At 42.8% G+C, this 19,293-nt stretch overlaps 1 protein-coding gene across 3 annotated transcripts in view; it reads left to right on the forward strand.

Moving 5' to 3' along the window:
- Nucleotides 1-19,293, forward strand: part of EIF2AK3 (eukaryotic translation initiation factor 2 alpha kinase 3) — an 82,114-nt gene that overhangs the window by 54,142 nt on the left and 8,679 nt on the right. For all 3 annotated transcript variants that reach the window (XM_084857467.1, XM_084857466.1, XM_084857465.1), the window contains exons 11-13: nucleotides 1,440-1,562; nucleotides 2,887-3,036; nucleotides 14,766-15,540. In XM_084857467.1, coding sequence (XP_084713593.1) covers nucleotides 1,440-1,562; nucleotides 2,887-3,036; nucleotides 14,766-15,540 — 1,048 coding nt within the window. The remainder of the gene's footprint in view (nucleotides 1-1,439; nucleotides 1,563-2,886; nucleotides 3,037-14,765; nucleotides 15,541-19,293) is intronic.

The following is a 19,293-nucleotide window of genomic DNA, read 5'->3' on the forward strand; positions in this document are numbered from 1 at the left end:
GTTCTTCTATCAGTGATTTCTTTAGTATAATCAGGAAAGAGCATAATCTTGTTGTTGGCTGGCCCCCACCGGAGCTCTCCTCTCTTGCGCGCTGTACACTGCAGATACTCTTTAGCGGAGGCCTGTAGAAACTGAATGATAACTGGCCCCGCTCTAGAATCTCGTGTAGAACCAGGAACATGATAAGCCTGCTCAATACCAAGTGGAAAATCAGAAGGCAAAGCCAATAACTCACGCAGAAATTTATCCATAAACTCAGCAAGACGGAGATCTGTAGCCAGCTCTCTGAGGCAAAGAATATGCAAACCCCATTGGATTTTGACAAAACGCATATAGTGCCCTGGCCGTTAATAACTCAATCAGGGTTAGTTTTCATGAAACAGTACTGTGGAGATTTTATCATTTTTGAGTTTCTCTTTCCAAACATAATTCTCCCTACCACCCAACAAGCCATGCCCAGAACTCTCAGGAGTTTCAAAAGCAGCTTCTTAGAGAGCACAAGGAGCTGCAATTGGGAGAGAAGAAGTGGAAAACATCTTCTGTATGCTTCAAGTGCTTTCTGGATTGTAGTCCTCAAATCAAGAGACGGTCTTGACATTTTAAGGTGATAAATACAATGGGGGAAATTAACTTATTTAAAATGTGCCATGTCTAATACAGAATGTATCATTAGCATGATTTGTACGTGACTTTCATGGGAAGTGTTTTCTTAGGGAGAAAATGCCTTAATTGCTAAAAGGCGTTGCATTGGGATGCAAATGGTGAAGGGCCATAGCCCAGTGCCTGCAAAAGGTCCCAGTTTCATTCCTTGTCATTTCCCTGTAGGGCTGGGAAAGACTCCTGTCTGCAACTGCTTCCAGTTAGAAGTGCTGCCAGTTAAGGTTGACAGTACTGAGCTAGGCGGACCAGTGGTCTGACTTGGTAAAAGGCAGCTTCCTACATTCTCAAGTTTCAAAAGTTAAAAGGGAACGTGGTCTAAATGTGTTAAACCAGCCTTATAAATACGCCCACGGAAGTTACTAGTCTGCAAAATATTTTACTAGCCTGCTAAGAGGCTAGTAGCCTGTATTTCCATGTCCCCTCCTCTGAACCCAGCGTGGAAATGCTTGCTAGTTTAAATAAATGCCTTCTACTAAGGGGACTAGGAGAGGAGGGACAGAGCGATCCATGCCACCTCCACCAGCCCTGCTACGTTTCTACAGTCACAGAAGAAGGGGCTTTCTTCTGTGGCTAGCATGGAAACCAAGCAGGCTGGCAGAGGAGGGACAGAGCAATTTGTGCCTCCCTTGCCAGCCCACCCATTTACCTGCATTGAATTCCTGGTCAGGTGTGGTTAGTAGGTGAGTTGTTAAATGCAAAGCTGTGTTAAGCCAGTGTGTGCAAAAATAACATTTCTTTGAGCAGGTTATCAGATTGTAATTGTGTGTTTTTTCTTGCAGATATCTAACAGATTTTGAACCAATCCAGTGTCTAGGTCGTGGAGGATTTGGAGTAGTGTTTGAAGCCAGAAACAAAGTAGATGATTGTAACTATGCTATTAAAAGAATTCGTCTACCAAATAGGTAAATAAATAGCTTTCTAGTTACCTTCACTCAATGCACCTCTAGGTGGCACTGTGGTTCACTTTTTGGTTATCATTATTTATCCCCTCTTTGTCCAGTGGCCTTCAAAATTGTAAATAGCACAATATCAGACATAATAAACAGTTAAAATTACTAATATAAACCATCAATTTCAATATCAGTAACCAATATCATACTTAAGTAAATCTGTAAACCTTCTCCAAAGCTTTCTGTAAATGGAAAAGTTTTGGGTTGCTTTTTTAAAGATTGCAGAGTCACTGCTTCCTTTGGCCAGGTCCTAAAAAGGCTCATGCTGAAAGTATTTATGTGTATACACGGGGAAGAGAGTAGGGGCTGGTTTTTCCTTCCAACGGCAACCCTTTGTGGGATGCCGCTCTTTAAGGTTAATTGAAATGGGAGCGGGGGCATCAGCACAAGCGGTATTTTTGGTTTGCTGAACAGGTTTAATTCCAACCTGTGCTGTCTCCTTTTCAGCCAATTTGTGGATGTTCCATAGTTGTTTCTACTGAACATGAGCTTCCATTCTGTGTTTGAATCAGATCCATTATGTCCCATTTGGATAAAGTTCCACTTTTATTTTTTATTTTATTTTTTTTATTTCATTTCTATACCGCCCAATAGCCGAAGCTCTCTTTTCCACTTCTTTTCTACCCTACTTTACACTTACTTGTTCCTCCTTCCAGTTTTTCTCTCCTGGTTATCACTTTGTTCCATTGTTTTGCTTCCACAAATTCCACTTTTCTTTCAACCTTAGGTGATCATAATAAACTGCTGGACTGTTCTAAACAGAATATGCAGCTCTTCCTTTTAATATGTCAACGATAGAGATTGCTTCTAGAAATTGTTCTCTATAACATGTACAGGCAGGCCAAACTCTGTTAGGGCTGACTATTCCTTACATATATTGAACTGGTGGACAAAACTAAAGTACTAGATGATTTAGCCATTCCAAATGCATACTTCATTTTACCTACAAGGTGCTTGTGATATTGATGTCTTCGGTACTTTTCCCCTTTCCAAGGAAGCAGAAAATTGTTTATCTTGGTAATAGCTTGTTGCACTTAAGTATTGATTTGGAAGTGTGTAAGCAGGCCCTATGTGCTAGAGCATGACACTTAAAGGAGAATTTTCTCTTCTACAAAGTGAAATGACCATGCCAGGTAGAATCATAGAATCACAGAATAGTAGGGTTGGAAGGTGCCTACAAGGCCATCGAGTCCAACCCCTTGCCATAGTTATCCTACTTTATTGCTCACAGAACTGCCTTTAATGGCTTTTACTTTGTTACTCTCTCAAATTTTAGGGAGCAGGCTCGTGAAAAAGTGATGCGTGAAGTTAAAGCATTAGCGAAACTTGAACACCCTTGTATTGTTCGTTATTTCAATGCTTGGCTGGAAGCACCACCTGAGAGCTGGCAGGAAAGAATGGACAAACTGTGGCTAAAAGATGAAAGGTATGTTTCAGTTCCTGGAAAGTTTGTGTTTACTAAAAGGCTCTGGAGATACTGTCTTGTATTGCAGAAGACCTAGCAACTCTATGTTTCTACACTGTAACTTCTGGTTTCTATATTAATGGTGTATGATTTTATGAGTTATATGGTACCTTGAAGACTGTCAAATTTATTCTGGCATAAGCTTTTGTGAACACTGTCCACTTCATTGGATACAAGTGTTATCCTCAATTGGCAAATGTATATATATATATGCATGGTTGGGCAGGTGGGTTGTAAACAGCGAGGGTCAGAGGGAATTGAAATCAGAAAGCACAGACAACAATAATTTAACAATGGCCATTCACGAAACAGTTGTTGGATGATAATACAGCTGTCCTTGCATTGGTGGATGCCCTTGCATTATCACATGTAGTGTGATAAAAAGCCTTTACCCCTGTTTAGGCCACAGGAAATGGAACTGAATTTCTTGATTTTTTGTAGCTCAACAGTTTCATGTTTAAATGTGTCTTTGAAGTTCCTTTGTTCAAGAATGGTCACCTTAAGGTCATTGGCAGAGTGTCCTTATTTGCTGTTCAAAAAATAATTTTTGAATATTGCCATTTCTGATGTCAGATTTGTGTCCATCTATTTTTTGTCCATTTATTGTTTTGTGTAGAAACTGGCTTGTTTGTCTTAATGTATAATACAATAGAGCAGGATTGGGGAGAAGGTAGATCTAGATCTACTGGTAGTTCTCAGGGTGATTTGCAATAGATCAGCAAGGATTTCTGACTCCCACTTGTTTAACAATAGCAGCAATAGAATGTTCTCCCACCCTATATTATATTGCTGAAATGAGGAAAGGTTAGGATAACAAGGAATGCATTTTTGTGTGGAAATTCTGTGAGCTCCATTCAGTTCTGGTACTCAAATTCCTGGGCTCTAAATTCCTTAATTCTAAGACCTGGTTCACATGTGGACAACCTAGCCTGTGGGTTGAGTATTGTTGTTGTTGAATCGTGGGTTGTCGTTACATGTGAACCCTGCACTACGACTTAACTATAGGGGTTTTTTTTATTTCTGTGCCACCCAGTAGCCAAAGCTATTGTAAACAGCGACAAGGAGAAATAGAGCTGAGTATCATCAGCATACTAGTGACACCCTACCCCAAAACTCCTAATGACCTCACCCAACAGCTTCATATAGATGTTGAACAGCATGGGAGATAGAATAGAACCCTTTGGCACCCCACAGTTTAATAGCCATGGGGTAGAACAGGAATCCCCCGATTCCAGTGTCTGGAATTGGCCCTACAGGTAGGAGCGGAACCACTGTAACACAGTGCCCCAAACTTCCATCCTGCACAGCCAATCCAGTAAGATACCATGATCAGTGGTATCAAAATCAGTGCGAGATCCAGGAAGATCAACTGTACTCTGGCCTGAAACCAGACTGAAATGGGTCCAGATAATCAGTTTCCTCCAAGAACGTCTGACACTGCCCAGCCACCACACACTCAAGCACTTTGCCAAAAAAGGAGATATTAGTGATGGGGCGATAGTTCTCACATACCTCTGGGTCCAGGGAGATCCTCTTCAGGAGAGGGTGCACTACAGCCTTTTTCAAGGTGTCAGGCACCACCCCCTGACAGAGTGAAGCATTTACCATGACCAATCAATCCACTCCTGCTAGATTGTATCAGCTAAGATGAGCAAGGGTCAAGCTTACATGTGGTGGGATGGACTGATTTAAGCGTCTTGCCCACATCAGGCTGCCGCAACTGAAACTGATCCCAGGAAACACAACCAGACAGAACACTGGGACCTCCCGAGACTCTGCCATGACTGTGGCGTCAAGTTCTGAGCGAATATGAGCAACTTTATCCTCAAAGTTCCTGGCAAATGTATTACAGCATATGACCGAGGGTTTCAATCCCAGTTTCTCTGAGCCTGAGCCAGATCCCAAGAGGGTCTTCACCACTTGGAACAATTCTCCTGTGTGGCATTTTGAGGATGCAATAATAGATGTGTAATAAGATTCCTCACTGCCGCTTAATAGGCACAACAGAGAGTCTCTGCTAATCTTTGATTGTACTCACTCTGAGACCTGCACCACCATGATTCTAGCTGTTATCCGGCCTGTTTCATTGCCGGCAGATCTTCTGTAAACCAAGCTGAATTACAGGCTGCACAGCACCAGAGCAGGCACTTGAGAACGATTGTATTGATGGCTTTTCCCGTCTCACCATTCCATAGTGAGACCAAGGCCTTGACCAAATCACCAGCCCTATCAGCCAGAAAATCCCCCAGAGCATTCAGGAATCCATTGGATCCCATAAGTCTCCATGGGCGGACCATCTTAATCAGTCCCCCACCCCTGCAGGGAGGACCTGCTACCGCCAAACCAAACTTCACAAGGAAATGATCTGACCATGACAACGGGGTTGTTGAAAACCTCCTCAAAACCAGATAGTCCCTCATCTACCCAGCATCAAAACCAGGTCTAGGGTATGCCCCGCCACATGTGTCAGGCCAGTGATATACTGAGACAGCCCCATGGTTGTCGTGGTTGCCATGAAGTTCCAAGCGGATCCTGTCAGGATAGCCTTGGGGTGGGTGTTGAAGTCCCCCAGAACCACAGTCCTAGGGTTCTCCAGCACCACCTCTGAGACCACCTGAGCCAGCTCAGGCAGGGAAATTGCTGGGCAGCAGGGTGGGCAGTACACCAGTAGCATACCTGTTCTGTCTCTTTGCCTCAACACAAGGTAGAGATCCTCAAAACTCATGCTAGGATGGATGGGTTTCCTCATGAGGGAGATGGAATCCTAATGGATGACGGCAACTCCCCCGCCCCTCCAACCTAGGTTGGTGCTGCACAGAGTACCCAAGTGGACAAAGCTGAGACAGATCCACCCCGTCCAGGTCATCCACCCAGGTCCCAGTAATGGATGATATTTTAAGTTCCTGTAATAGTGTTGCCAAAGTGGATATGGGAACAGCTAGCATCTGGGTCTGGCACAGGATCTGGTTCCTATGTTTGTATCTCTGTTATATGGTTTGTTGCTGGTAGGTAGCTGTTTTAGGTGACTATCTGCAAACAAGCAGAGGCCTGTGAGATGGAAGTGTCATTGGCCAGGATGGGCTAGAGATCATTGTAGATACACTTGAATGGTTTTAGCTGGGACCTGTGGGTGACAACAAGTAGTGTTCTCTTGTTTTTTTCTTTTGGGTCTGTCCTGTAGTAGAGTATTTCTGGGTACCAACCAGTCTGGCCCTGTTCATCTGCTTGTTGTTGATTTTTTTCACTTCAGTGGGTTGGTATTAGAGCCTGAAAATGTCTGGTTTTACTCCATAAATTGTGAGTCCTTGTCTGAGTTTGAGCAGATACGGTTGTGTTGTAGAGATTGCCTTTTGACAGTGGATTTTGTGGTACGTTCTGGATGGAAGTTGGAGGCCTATAAGTATGTGTAGCAGTCAATAGGTTTCCAATGTAAAGTGGTACTTATATGTGTATTATGTAGTTGCATAGTAGTGTCCAGAATGTGAACCTGTTTCATGGAGTGGTCTAGGCTCAGGTTAATGGTGGAGTGAAAGTTATTGAAGTCTTTGTGGAACTTTGCCAGGGCCTCCTAGCCATGAATCCAGATTATAAGATATTATCAATGTAGCTCAGGTAGAGGAGAGAGAGGCTTTGGGGACAGATACAGAAGAAGTGTTGTTCTAAGTCAGTCATGAAGATGTTAACATACTGTGAGGCCATGCAAACCCCATGGCAGTGCATTTGATCTCAAGGCATCTGTTCTCCCCAAAGCTGAAGCAATTGTGGGTAAGTGCAGTGGCAGAGTCTGTTGTTGTAGCACCATCAGGGATGATATTTCTAATAGTCCGTCTTTGTGCAGGATGTTGGTGTAAAGGGCTTCAACGTCCATCGTAGATAGGATGGTGTTTTCTGAGAGATTGTCAAGGATTGGAGTTTTCTCAAGAAGTCATTGGAGTATTTGGTGCCACAAGACTGTTTTTACTCAAACAGACTAACATTACTCCTCTGGAAATTGTTTTTTGAGTATTTGTTTAGTAGAATTTGTCTACAGGTTTTGTTCTGTAGTAGCTATTAAAATATAAAATGTATACTTGGAAAGTCTCTTATTCTGGCTAATCTTACTCCTTTACTTTGTTTCCAAACTTCTGTTTCTTCTTTATGGTTTCTATGCATGTGCACGTGTGGAAACTGCATCTGTGCAGAGCAACATCTGCACAGGAACTGGTGCATGGCTCCAGGCACATGATCTAGCCACCTTCCTCAAGCTGAGCAAGCCTGGGTCTGGTTAGTGCCTGGATGGGAGACTATTTGGGAACCCCATGTATGCTGCATTGAGTTCCATAATGGAAGAGAGGCTGAATATAAATGTACTAAATAAATAAACATCTCAGAAACATGTAGAGTTAAAAAAGGTGCACACTCCTCTCTCAGGAGAAGCCAGTGCACACTCCTCTCTCAGGAGAAGTCTTTGCATTATGCAAGGGCTTGATCCCTGCCTGAGCAGCATTGTGGAGAACTTTCTCTTGAGTTTTGGGGAGCCTTTTTCCTGTAGTTAGTTGTTCCTTAGTTAGGTCTTCTGCTCATCTGCCCCATCCATTATTGCAAGTATTTCTCAGGCTTCAATAGCCACGAGGGTTGTTTGGTCTCGTATGGCACTATGGCTTTTTTTTTTTAATGCCTTGGCTTCAAGGGAAAGATCCTCATCTCCAGACATGAAAACGCATCTCCTCTGTTTGGGAAAGTAGCACAAGTCATGCATTTTCTGTCTTAGATTTAACGAACAGGCTAGAAGATGTCATATGTTGCACCTTAGACCATCTCTCTGGGAACAGGCTTTAGAAATCTGTGATGGGATATATACTGACAAGTAGATGGCTTTGGTAGAGGGTTTGTCTCATGCTGCCCCCAGGTGCTGGAATTTTGCTTCTTTGGGTTCAAGGACTTAATTTCCTATGACCACTTTAGTACTGTCTTCAGTTTCAAGGTTGGATCATCTAATAGCACCATTGACTCTGAAGTTCTCCACACATTCATTGGGCTTGAAGGAATTTTCAAAGAGCCATAAGTCAAAGCCTAGGGACTTGACTATGTTATGACTCAGACTACCAGCAGTGATTTGGATACTGACTTGGAAGGAAAGGGGCTGCTGAGTCAACAACGCCACCCACAGAAGCACCAGATCTGGGCTGTGCCACTGAACCTGAGTCCAGCAATTTGTGAGTGCCAGCATCCAAGACCCCCAAACATCAAACCCCTTAACCAGGACCCCAGGGGTTGCAACCCATGAGCCCGAGGAACAGCACCTTTGCCCCCCAAAGCCCCACATGTCAAATCTGCTTAGTGCCATAGGAAGCAAGAGGCAATGGAGAGCTGATGGAGTGCCAGGCTCCAGGCCAGAGACCTGTTCCTTTAAGGATCTCCATTCTCCAGCAAGGGGTGGAGCCTGGAACAGGCAGTCAAGGTGAAGGATTATATAAGAGCTCAGTCAGCAACCAGTCCTTTTTCAGAATAAGTTACCTTTACCTGGGACCTGTCCAGGTTACTGAAAGACCTGTCTCTGACTACTCTTGTTTTCTGGTCTTCAAGTGGATACAAACCCCTTGCCTGTGAGTCCCCTCTTCCAAACCCCTGCCTTACCTGCTTCCTCAAGACTCCACCATAAGCTTATCCTTGCCAGGACTTGGAGGTTGAGACCTCCATAAAACTGAAAAGGAAGAAAACCAACATTCAGCCAAGACAGTGCCTCTTCCTTCTACCCAGACAATATGGTAGAGCAGGGGTAGGCAGAAAATAGATTTCCAGATGTTTTGGATTTCATTTCCCACCATTTCTGAAAACTGGCCATCTTGGCAGGGACTTCTGGATGTTGAAGTCCAAAAAATCTGGAGATCTACTTTCTGACCACGCCACCTGTGATGTTAGCTAAGCAGCAGATAAATATCACCTACCACTTGGTTGGTCTAAGTCTGTTTCTAGTTAAGTTGCATAGTGAAAGTATACCTGGCTTCAGTCTGCTGCCCTAGCCCCAGATACTAATTCATGAACTAAAACACTTCTGGTACCCAACAGAATGATGTGCTGTAATGAGTGAGAGAGATAAAATCTACCAGTCAGGCCTTGTTTTTTTTAAAAAATATATATTTTTATTTATTTTATTTTTATAAATGAAATAAACAATACCAAAATTACCAACAACCTAATCAATACTTCAATTTCCCAACAGTACAATATTCTGATGAGGACACCACAATAACAGAGAGAGAAGAAAAAAGAGGGGGAAAAGGAGAAAAAAGGGGGAAAGGGAGGAGGAAAGGAAGAAAAAAAAAATTCCCTCCCCTTTGCTCTCCCTCCCCCTCCCCCTTAAAGAATTGAGTTTAAACTCCAGCATCCCCCAGCCTCCGATGCCATTCTATTTTAAAAACTATATAACCTTAACAATCTTACAGTTTAATAAACAACCTTACGTTTCTATATCATATCATCAATCTTATATCAAAGAAACAGGTCTACAATTCATTCCCAAAAGCCTATATTAGTAGTAGTAGTAATAAAAATAAAATATAGTATTATATAATAATAAAACTTAATATAAACCTTCAACCATCAGTAATCTATTTTATACTAGATATATTATCTATTTTGAAATTAAAAATATAAAGAAAAGCAAGAAAAAATAAAAGATGTAAGATAAATATAATCATTTATCTTCTGAATTAGCCTGGATCATGTAGACTAAACACAAACAGTTAACAAAGCTTGTTTAAAGATTCCAGTTCATGGGGTTGTAACAGAATTCTCATGCATTTTTACATTAAGTCATGCCTCCACCATTTCATGATTTAGAAACTTCTTCATCTGACCTTCAGACACAATACAAAGTGTAGCAGGATATTTTAAGTAATATTGTAAGTTCATTTGTTTTGCCATATTCTTTGCTTTGATAAATTGCCTTCTTTCATTCGCCACCTCTTTGATGTAGTCTGGAAATAACATAACTTTATCTTGTTTCCAGGAAAGGCTTCCAGCCTCCCTTGCCAAACGCAGGATATAATTCTTTGTGGAGACTTTTGCAAATTGAGCTATGATCGTGTAATCACTCCTTTTAGCATTTGGCACACGAAATGCCTGCTGAATATCAAGTAAATAATCAGATGGAATAGGGAGCATCTCATGCAAAAGTTTATCCACAAAAATAGGCAATTTTACATCATTAGGCAGATTTTTAATCCCAATCATACGTACATTGGATCTTTTCATGAAGGTCTCCGGTTGAGAGAGTCTATCAGAGATATTTTTAAAACAAATTTGTGTCGTGGTTTCATTTCCTGCCACTCGGTCTTCAAGCTCATTAATTTTATCTCCATTTTTTGCCATGACGCATTAATTAAATCTACAACTCCTTGCAGGGCGGTTATGGAATTTTGGACTAAATCCAACTTTTTGACTTGTTCCGTAAATTGCGAAGATAAAGTCTTTATCAGCATAAATAATTCCCTTATATCTTCTGTTTTCGACACTTTTGACACAGAGGATGCGGGGGGAGTAGATGCCGGCTCCCTTCTTCTCCTTGGCACAGACATGTTTCTCTCAAACAGATCTTACAGGTCCTCAGATGTTCTCAGATATTGTTAAGGTTTCTTAAATCATCCCTCAGAGGTTGTTGATATTTCTTAAAGCATTTATTATTATGGAACACGTCAGCCCTGTTTTCTTCTATAAAATAGGAGTCTCCGTACAGCTTTTTGCGTTCGTAAAGCTCTGGGAAGATAATCCTGGAATCCAGCCCCCCCACTATCTCGTGGGGGTTACTTTTCTCCAAGATGTTGTCCAGAGCATGCCTTGCCCTCCTCTTTCAATTCCAAGGGGGAGATTAAAAAGTTTTTCAACCTTTTAAAAAGCTGTTTGAGAAAGCTCCCACGGAGATCCGTGGGAAGCTGCCAGAGCGACATTGGTCGCAGCCGGAAGTTCCAATCCTTGTTTCCTAAGAAAATAAGAAGAGCCATCTAGGTCCATCTAAGAAAGGGCCATCTAGTCCACCATTCTGTTCATGCAGTGGCCAGCCAGCTGTCTGTGGGAAAGGCACAAATAGGACATGAGTGAAATAGCACCTTCCTGCTCATGTCCCTCAGCAACTGGCGTACATAGGGATTTTGCCCCTAATACTGGAGGCAGCATATAGCCATCAGGTCTAGTAGCACTTATCCTCCATGAATTTTCTGATCCCCTTTTAAAGCCATCCAAATTGGTGGCCATCATTTCATTTTGTTGCAGTGAATTCCATAGTTTAACTATGCGCTCACTGTGTGAAGAAGTACTTCTTGTATATGTCCTGAATCTTCCAATAATCAGCTTCATTAGATGGCCCCAGGTTCTAGTATTATGAGAGGAGGGAAAAAATCTCTCTCTATCCACTTTCTCCACACCATGCATAATTTTGTACACCTCTATCATGTCTCTCCTTACTTACCTTTTCTCTAAGCTAAACTGTCTCAGATGTTGTAACTTTCCTCGTAGGAGAGTTGCTCTAGCCCATTGATCATTGTAGTTGCCCTTTTCTGCAAATTTTCCAACTCAACAATATGTTTTTTAGGTGCACTGACCAGAATTGTACACAGTATTCCAAATGTGTTCATACTATACATTTGTAGAAGAGCGATATGATATTGGCGGTTTTATTTTCAATTCCTTTCCTAATTATGGCTAACATTGGATTTGCCCTTTTGACAGCAGCCACATATTGAGTAAACATTTTCACTGACTATTCACCACAACACCAAAATCTCTTTCTTAGTCAGTCACTGTTAGCTCAGGTCCCATCAGCATATATGTGAAGTTGGGATTTTTTTGTCCCAACATGCATGACTTTACATTTGCTTACATTGAGCCGCATTTGCCATTTTGATGCCCATTCTCCCTGTTTTGAGAGATCCTTTTGGAGCTCTTAGCAATCCCTTTTTATTTTAACCACCCTAAATAATTTGGTGTCATCAGCAAACCTGGCCACCTCAAAGCTCACTCCTGATTCTAATTCCACATCATTTATGAACAAATTGAAAAGCATTGGTCCTAATACAGATCCCTGTGGGACTTCACAGTATACATCCCTCCATTGGGAGAATTTACCATGTATTCGTACTCTCTACTTTCTGTTCTTTAATCAGTTATTGATCCATAAGAGGACCTCTCCACTTATTCCATGACTGCTAAGTTTGCTCAGGAGCCTTTGGTGAGGGACTTTGTCAAAAGCATTTTGGAAGTCCAGGTAAACACTATGTACAGGCTCACCCCTGCACACATTTTTATCAACACTCTCAAAGGACTCTAAAAGGTTAGAGGGACAGGACTTACCTTTGCAGAAGCCATGTTGATTCTGTTTCATCAGGGTTTGTCCTTCTATGTGCTTACGAATTTAAGCTTTTAATAATTTGAGGCAACCCTCAAATAATAGGCCATGGGTTGTTTGGGGGTTGTTTCCCCCTTATGTGGGCTGTGCTGCCCATGTTTGGGTGACATTGTGTGCCACGCCCGGCAGGATGATTGGGTGGACTATGCCCTGCACACACCGAGGACTGAACAAGCCACGGTGGCTTGTCTGACCCTCAGGGATGGAATGAACCAGCCTGTTGTCCATTTCTTTAAAGCTACAATCATCCTTGACCAGAATATCTAGTATCCATAGCCAACTTGGAATACTACACATCTTTCCCAAAGCTTCCAGATCCACAAAACAGGAAGGTTTTTGATCTATCAAGTCTGCCAAAGATAGCCAAAGCCATCTCCTTTTTAATTAACACTTTTCTAGCCTCATGTCTTAGCCCAAAAGATGATAAAAGGTTTTTCTCTAGTCCATCTCCCAGACCCAAAAAGGTGAGAAGGTGGTCTTCCTGCATGCATGTCACTCCCCTGTTTGGTGAAACTCTGGCCACATAATAAAATGGAATATAGTTCTTTATTCTTTTGTCACTCTGGCATCCTCTGACCATCAAAAGATGGTATGCATGCTGAAACTCCCCAGGTGACCCTTGCGTTGTATGTACTTCCAAGTGTTAGCATAGATTAGCATTTAGCATAGATTAGCAAGCTTTTACTCTTTGGGTACTTAAAAATATTCTGCTTTCCATTTTTGTTCCTTATTATTTTCCTTTAATAACTATCTTATTTCAATCTGGACCAGATATTTGTGCATGAGTTTTTGACATTCCCCAAAGAGTCTTCTCACCTGCCTAGCCACTCTGATTCACCTATTTGGAGATACTTGTGCCTAAGGGGAAATAAGGGGTAGTATCCAATGTTGGTAGAATAAATAATAATGCATTCAACCAATTTACCCAGAACAAATGTTAAGCTAACTGGTCCGTAAGTTCCCGGATCCCCCTGGATCCCTTTTTAAAAATTGGCGTTACATTGTCCATTTTTCAGTCCTCTGGTAGAGAGGCTGATCTTAGGGACTTGTTACATATTTTTATTAGATCAGCAACTTCACATTTGACTTCTTTAAGAGCTTTACAATGGATACCATCTGAATGATTTATTAGCTTTCAGTTTGTTAATAAGTTTGAGAACTTCATCTTTTGTCACCACAACATCTTCTGCAGTGAAGACAAGTAAAAAGAATTCATTTGGCTACTCCTACTCCTCCTTTAGTACTCCTTTAACTCTGTCATCCAACAGTCCAACTGCCTCATACATTCAGTCCCTTGCCTTTTACCTGGCAAGACAGCACCTTTTTGGTCTATTCTGCATGCCTGTATTATGATGGTCCATCATAATAGTCAGTCATCTCCCACAGACCTTATCAGTTGATGACCTTGGCAGTTGTACTCTCCTAAATGCCATACCAGGACACTTCACCAGGGCCATTTCTGTTTCTGCCTAGAACAACATTTAATTCCAGATCTGTATCTTGGCAATCAAGAAGAAACTGAGTGGGAAGGCAGTCATCTACCCTTCAAAGCATGGGCATAGTGTAGGGACTTCCCCCTCAAGGGGAGAGGCAGGCATTACTTCCCACTTTTTTTAGCCATTTCTGATATGTTGCTCTATGTAAGCACAGATCCTATTATGTGCAACAGCACAGAAGATCACTTGAAGAATGTAAGTTACAGATAAGTACCCTGGCCTTATTTCAAATAATCCTGAATGATTTGGGGAAGAAAGTAAATATAGAACATTGTAGTCCTTTAAAAATGGCATATAAAGAACTAAGTGGCTTATAATGAATCATATATAGAATGGTTTAATGGCTAAGGTTAAGCAGTTATGAGGTATCTCCAACTTGTTTTAGCATAGTTAAATTTGGCATTTATTGGATTACGGTGGGTTGTAAATTATGTTACCCACTCTAGGCCCATTAAAGCAAGAGATTAGAAATGGGCTTGGGAGAGGGGACAAGATCTGATGTTCTGTCTTGCCCATTCAAGGATGTGGGTTTTCTGGAAAATTTGGTGGTAGGAATGCCATCTCATAGGAAACCTTGAGATGTTCCTGTTAAAATGTTCAGAGGGATATTCCTTATAAGGGGACTTTGTAGACTGAAAAAATATTTGGTGGATATTAGTAGGTAATAAAAATTTGTGTTACTTGAATTAGTCTGTCTTAGCTATGGATTTTCAGTAGGAAAATCCAAAGCTATGCAGATATTGTTCTGTAGACAGTGCATTTTAAGATGACCTAAAGTTTTATAATATCCTGTTCTGCTTTTTTGTTTAAAGTATTGATTGGCCACTCAGTTCTCCCAGTCCAGTGGAAGTGCCATCATTTAAAATTAGAACTGAACCATTCTCTGCAAAGGAACACATTGAAGTTATTGCTACATCTGTAGAAAGGAAGACCTTGCTTTCTGTTGGGATACCTTGTGGCCAATCGGATTCATCAGAGAGCCAGTTTTCCCCACTGGAATTCTCTGCCATTGATAATGGAGACCTGAGCCAGTTGGCAGATCCTGTGTCACACATGCAAGACAGTTTCCTCACCGACTGTGATATAGATGGTAGTACTGTTGATGAAAATGATCCTGGACACTCCTTTGAACTTTGTCTTCCAGCCATGCCAACAGTAAGGGTGAGGGAGAGGACCTCTTCATCTATTGTTTTTGAAGACTCTGGTTGTGATAATACTTCTAGTAAAGAGGATAACACCAATGATTCACTTCATGATGGCCACTGTGAGGATAAAGCAACAAGCACAAAAGGATCGAATAACAGGATGTCATCTTCAGCAAGCCCTTTGTCCGCTTCTCCACCAAGACCAACAAGCTTAAGTTTGGACTTTTCTAAGAACTCTGTACAAAAAGCCATACCTACCACACCAAAAGTGTACCTTTACATCCAGATGCAACTCTGTAGGAAGGAAAACCTTAAAGACTGGATGAACAGAAGATGTTCAATAGAGGAGAGGGAAAGAACAGAGTGCCTGCTGATATTCCTACAGATAGCTGAAGCAGTTCAGTTCCTGCATAGTAAAGGGCTAATGCATCGGGATCTCAAGGTTTGTATTGTAAATAACACTATAAAATGATCCTTCAGCTCCCTGGTGCAAGCTGTTAGACTGCATGTACATACTTGGAAATACCATGAATATTTTGTTTATTTAAAACATTTATATCCCACCCTATATACAGGATTTTGGGTTGTCGTTACATGCGAACCCTGCGCTATGGTTTAACTATAGGTTTTTTTATTTATTTCTATGCCACCCAATAGCCAAAGCTGTCTGGGCAGTTCACAAAAACCACAAATAACCCAGAGTTCACAACCCAACAATAAACTATAGGTTCTCTTCCTGGGTTCTTAACAACCCATAGTTAAACCATAGTGCAGGGTTTGCACGTAACAACAACCCATGATTCAACAACAACCCAAACTGGGTTGTTACGTGCGAAGCAGATCATATTCAACTTGTACTCTGGGTCTCAGTGTATATCTTTTGTACCAGGCTCCAGTTGTTGGATCTCAGGCTTTGGGGAAAAACAAAGGTGACCCCTTAGGCCTGAAGTCAGCAATGTCCTACTGTAGGAGTTGGCAGACCAGTGATGAAATATATCATATTGGAAGATGAGCACATGTATGAACCTCTGATGTTGTGGATTTATTTTTATTTTATTTTACTTGGAACATTTGTATTACTTGAAACATTTGTATCATTAAGATCTCAGGGTGCCATACAGATGAAATCACTTTAAACAGTATAAAACAATAAATAATTTAAACAGCTAAAAACATATTAAACAAGCTAATACCAATTAAAATCTAAAACAATAAAACAGTGTGATACTTTAGGGAATGCATTTAGCCCTCAAAGGCTAAATCCATGTTTTTACTTGTCACCAAAATGAAACCAATGTACACACCAATCAGGCCTCCAAGGGGAGGGCATTCCACAACCGGGGTGCCTCAGCAGAGAAGGCCCTCTCCCACATCCCACCATAGTGTATGTCTCGCACTGGTGGGATGCAGAGGAGGGCCTCTCCATCAGATCTCAGTCCTCAGGCAGGCATATATACAGAGAGGCGCTCCCTCAAATATCAAGGTCCCAAGCCACTTAGGGCTTTAAATGTCATCACCAGAACCTTGAATTCCAACTGGAAGTGTATTGGCAGCCAGTGCAATTCCTTTAAAAATGATATTATGATTTTTATGAGATGTTCCGGTCAGCAGTCTAGCTGCTGCATTTTGCACTAGCTGCACCTTCCGAGTCATCTACAAGGGCAGTCCGATGTAAGGTGCATTGCAGCAGTCTAGTCAGGAAGTTACCAGTGCATGTACCACTGTGGCTAGGTTATCCCTGTCCAGGAAAGGCCGTAGCTGGCAGATCAGCTGAAGCTGGCCCCAAGTACTCCAGGCCACGGAGTCCACCTGGGGCTCCAGTGACAAGGATGGATCTAGGAGTACTCCCAAACTATGCACCTGCTCCTTCAGGGGGAGTGCAACCCTGTTCATGACAGGTTGCTTACCCAATTCCAGGGCTCGGGAACCGCCAGTCCACAGAGCTTCCATCTTGTCAGGATATAACTTCAGTTCATTGGCCCTCATCCAGCCCATTATAGCCTCCAGGCACTGGTTCAGCACCATCACCACCCTGGCTAACTCCGACAACAAGAAAAAATAGAGCTGAATATCACAAGCATACTGGTGACACCCCACCCCAAAACTCCTAATGACCTTAGGAGCTTCATATAGATATTGAACAGCATGGGGGATAGCATAGAACCCTTTGGCACCCCACAGCTTAATAGCCATTGGGTAGAACAGGAATCCCCCAATGCCACTTTCTGGAATTGACCCTGCAGGTAGGAGCGGAACCACTAACACAGTGCCCCCAACTCTCACCTCGCAGAGCTGATCCAGTAAGGTACCATGATCAGTGGTATCAAAAGCCACTGAGATCCAAGAGGATCAACAGGGTAGTGCTTCCCTGTCTTTCACCCAGAGTAGGTTGTCAGTCAGAGCAACCAAGGCCGTTTCAGTGCCGTACCCTGGCCTGGAACCATACTGAAATGGGTCCAGATAATCAGTTTCTTCCAAGAACGTCTGAGCTGCCCAGCCACCACACGCTCAAGCACTTTGCCAAAAAAGGGGATATTAGCGATGGGGCGATAGTTTTCACATACCTCTGGGTCCAGGGAGATCCTCTTCAGGAGAGGGTGAACTACAGCCTTTTTCAGGGTGGCAGGCACCACCCCCTGACAGAGTGAAGCATTTACCACCCCCTGACAGAGTGAAGCATTTACCACCCCCTGGACCAATCAATCCACCCCTGCTAGATCGTATTAGCCAAGATGGGCAAGGGTCAAGTTTACATGTGGTGAGATGGATTGATTCAAGTGTCTTATCCACTTCATCAGGCTGCTGCAACTGAAACTGATCCCAGGAAACACAACCAGAGGGAACACTGGACACCTCCCCAGATTCTGCCATAACTGGCGTCAAGTTCTGAGCAAATATGAGCGACTTTTTCCTCAAAGTGCCTAGCAAATTTTTTACAGCAATTGTCTGAGGTTCCAATCCAGTTTCTCTGAGCCTGAGCCAGATCCCAAGAGGCTCTTCACCACCCAGAACAATTCTGCTGGGCAACATTTTGAGGATGAGATAATAGAGGTGTAATAAGATCTTTTTGCCATCCTCACTGCTACATAATAGGCACAGTGAAGAGTCTTTGCTACACTTCGATTGTACTCGCTCCAAGATCTGCGCCACCTGCACTCTAGCCATTGTCCGGCCTGTTTCATTGCCCGTAGATCTTCTGTAAACCAAGCTGAATTACAGGCTCCACAGTACTGGAGTGAGCACTTCAGAGCGATTGTATCTATGGCCTTTCCCATCTCACTGTTCCATAGTGAGACCAAGGCCTCAACCGAATCACCAGCCCTATCAGCCAGAAAATCCCTCAGAGCATTCAGGAATCCATTGGATTCCATAAGTCTCCGTGGGCAGACCATCTTAATCGGTCCCCCACCCCTGCAGGGAGGACCTGCTACTTCCAAACCAAACTTCACAAGGTAATGATCTGACCATGCATGACAATGAGGTTTTTGAAACCCCTGCCAAAACCAGATCATTCCTCATCCACCCGGCAGCAAAAACCAGGTCCAGGGTATGTCCTGTCACATGTGTCATGCCAGTGATGTACTGACACAGCCTCATGGTTGCTATGAAGTCTCGAGTGGGCCCTGTCAGGACTCAGCGTGGGTGTTGAAGTCCCCCAGAACCACAGTCCTAGGGTTCTCCAGCACCACCTCTGAGACCACCTCAGGCACGAAGACTGCTGGGCAGCGGGGTGGGCAGTACACCAGCAGCATACCTGTTTTGTCTCTTTGGCCCAACACAAGGTAGAGATCCTCAAAACTGATGCTAGGATGGATGGGTTTCCTCGTGAGGGAGATGGAATCCTTATGGATGATGGCACCTCCTCCCCCTGACCTTCCAATCTAGATTGGTGCTGCACCAAATACCCAGGTGGACAAAGCTAGGACAGATCCCCCCTGCCCAGCTCATCCACCCAGGTCTCAGTAATACACACCAGGTCAGCCCTTTCATCCACAATTAGATAATAGTAATCACTGCTTTGTATCCTTAAGCAGAGCTTCATATGATTAAGGATTAGGATGGTACCAGATGGGAAGGTATTGAAGGTGTCATGGGGGATTTGTGTGGGTGATTCAAAATCCAGTTTGGCAGAGGTAGTACAGTACTCCCACACTAATTGATACTGTGGTGTGATTTCCCCACTTTTGGTTTAGGA

Source organism: Heloderma suspectum, chromosome 5, assembly GCF_057233095.1.
Source record: "Heloderma suspectum isolate Gila_16-S chromosome 5, 16-S_ref, whole genome shotgun sequence".
Lineage (NCBI taxonomy): Eukaryota > Metazoa > Chordata > Lepidosauria > Squamata > Helodermatidae > Heloderma > Heloderma suspectum.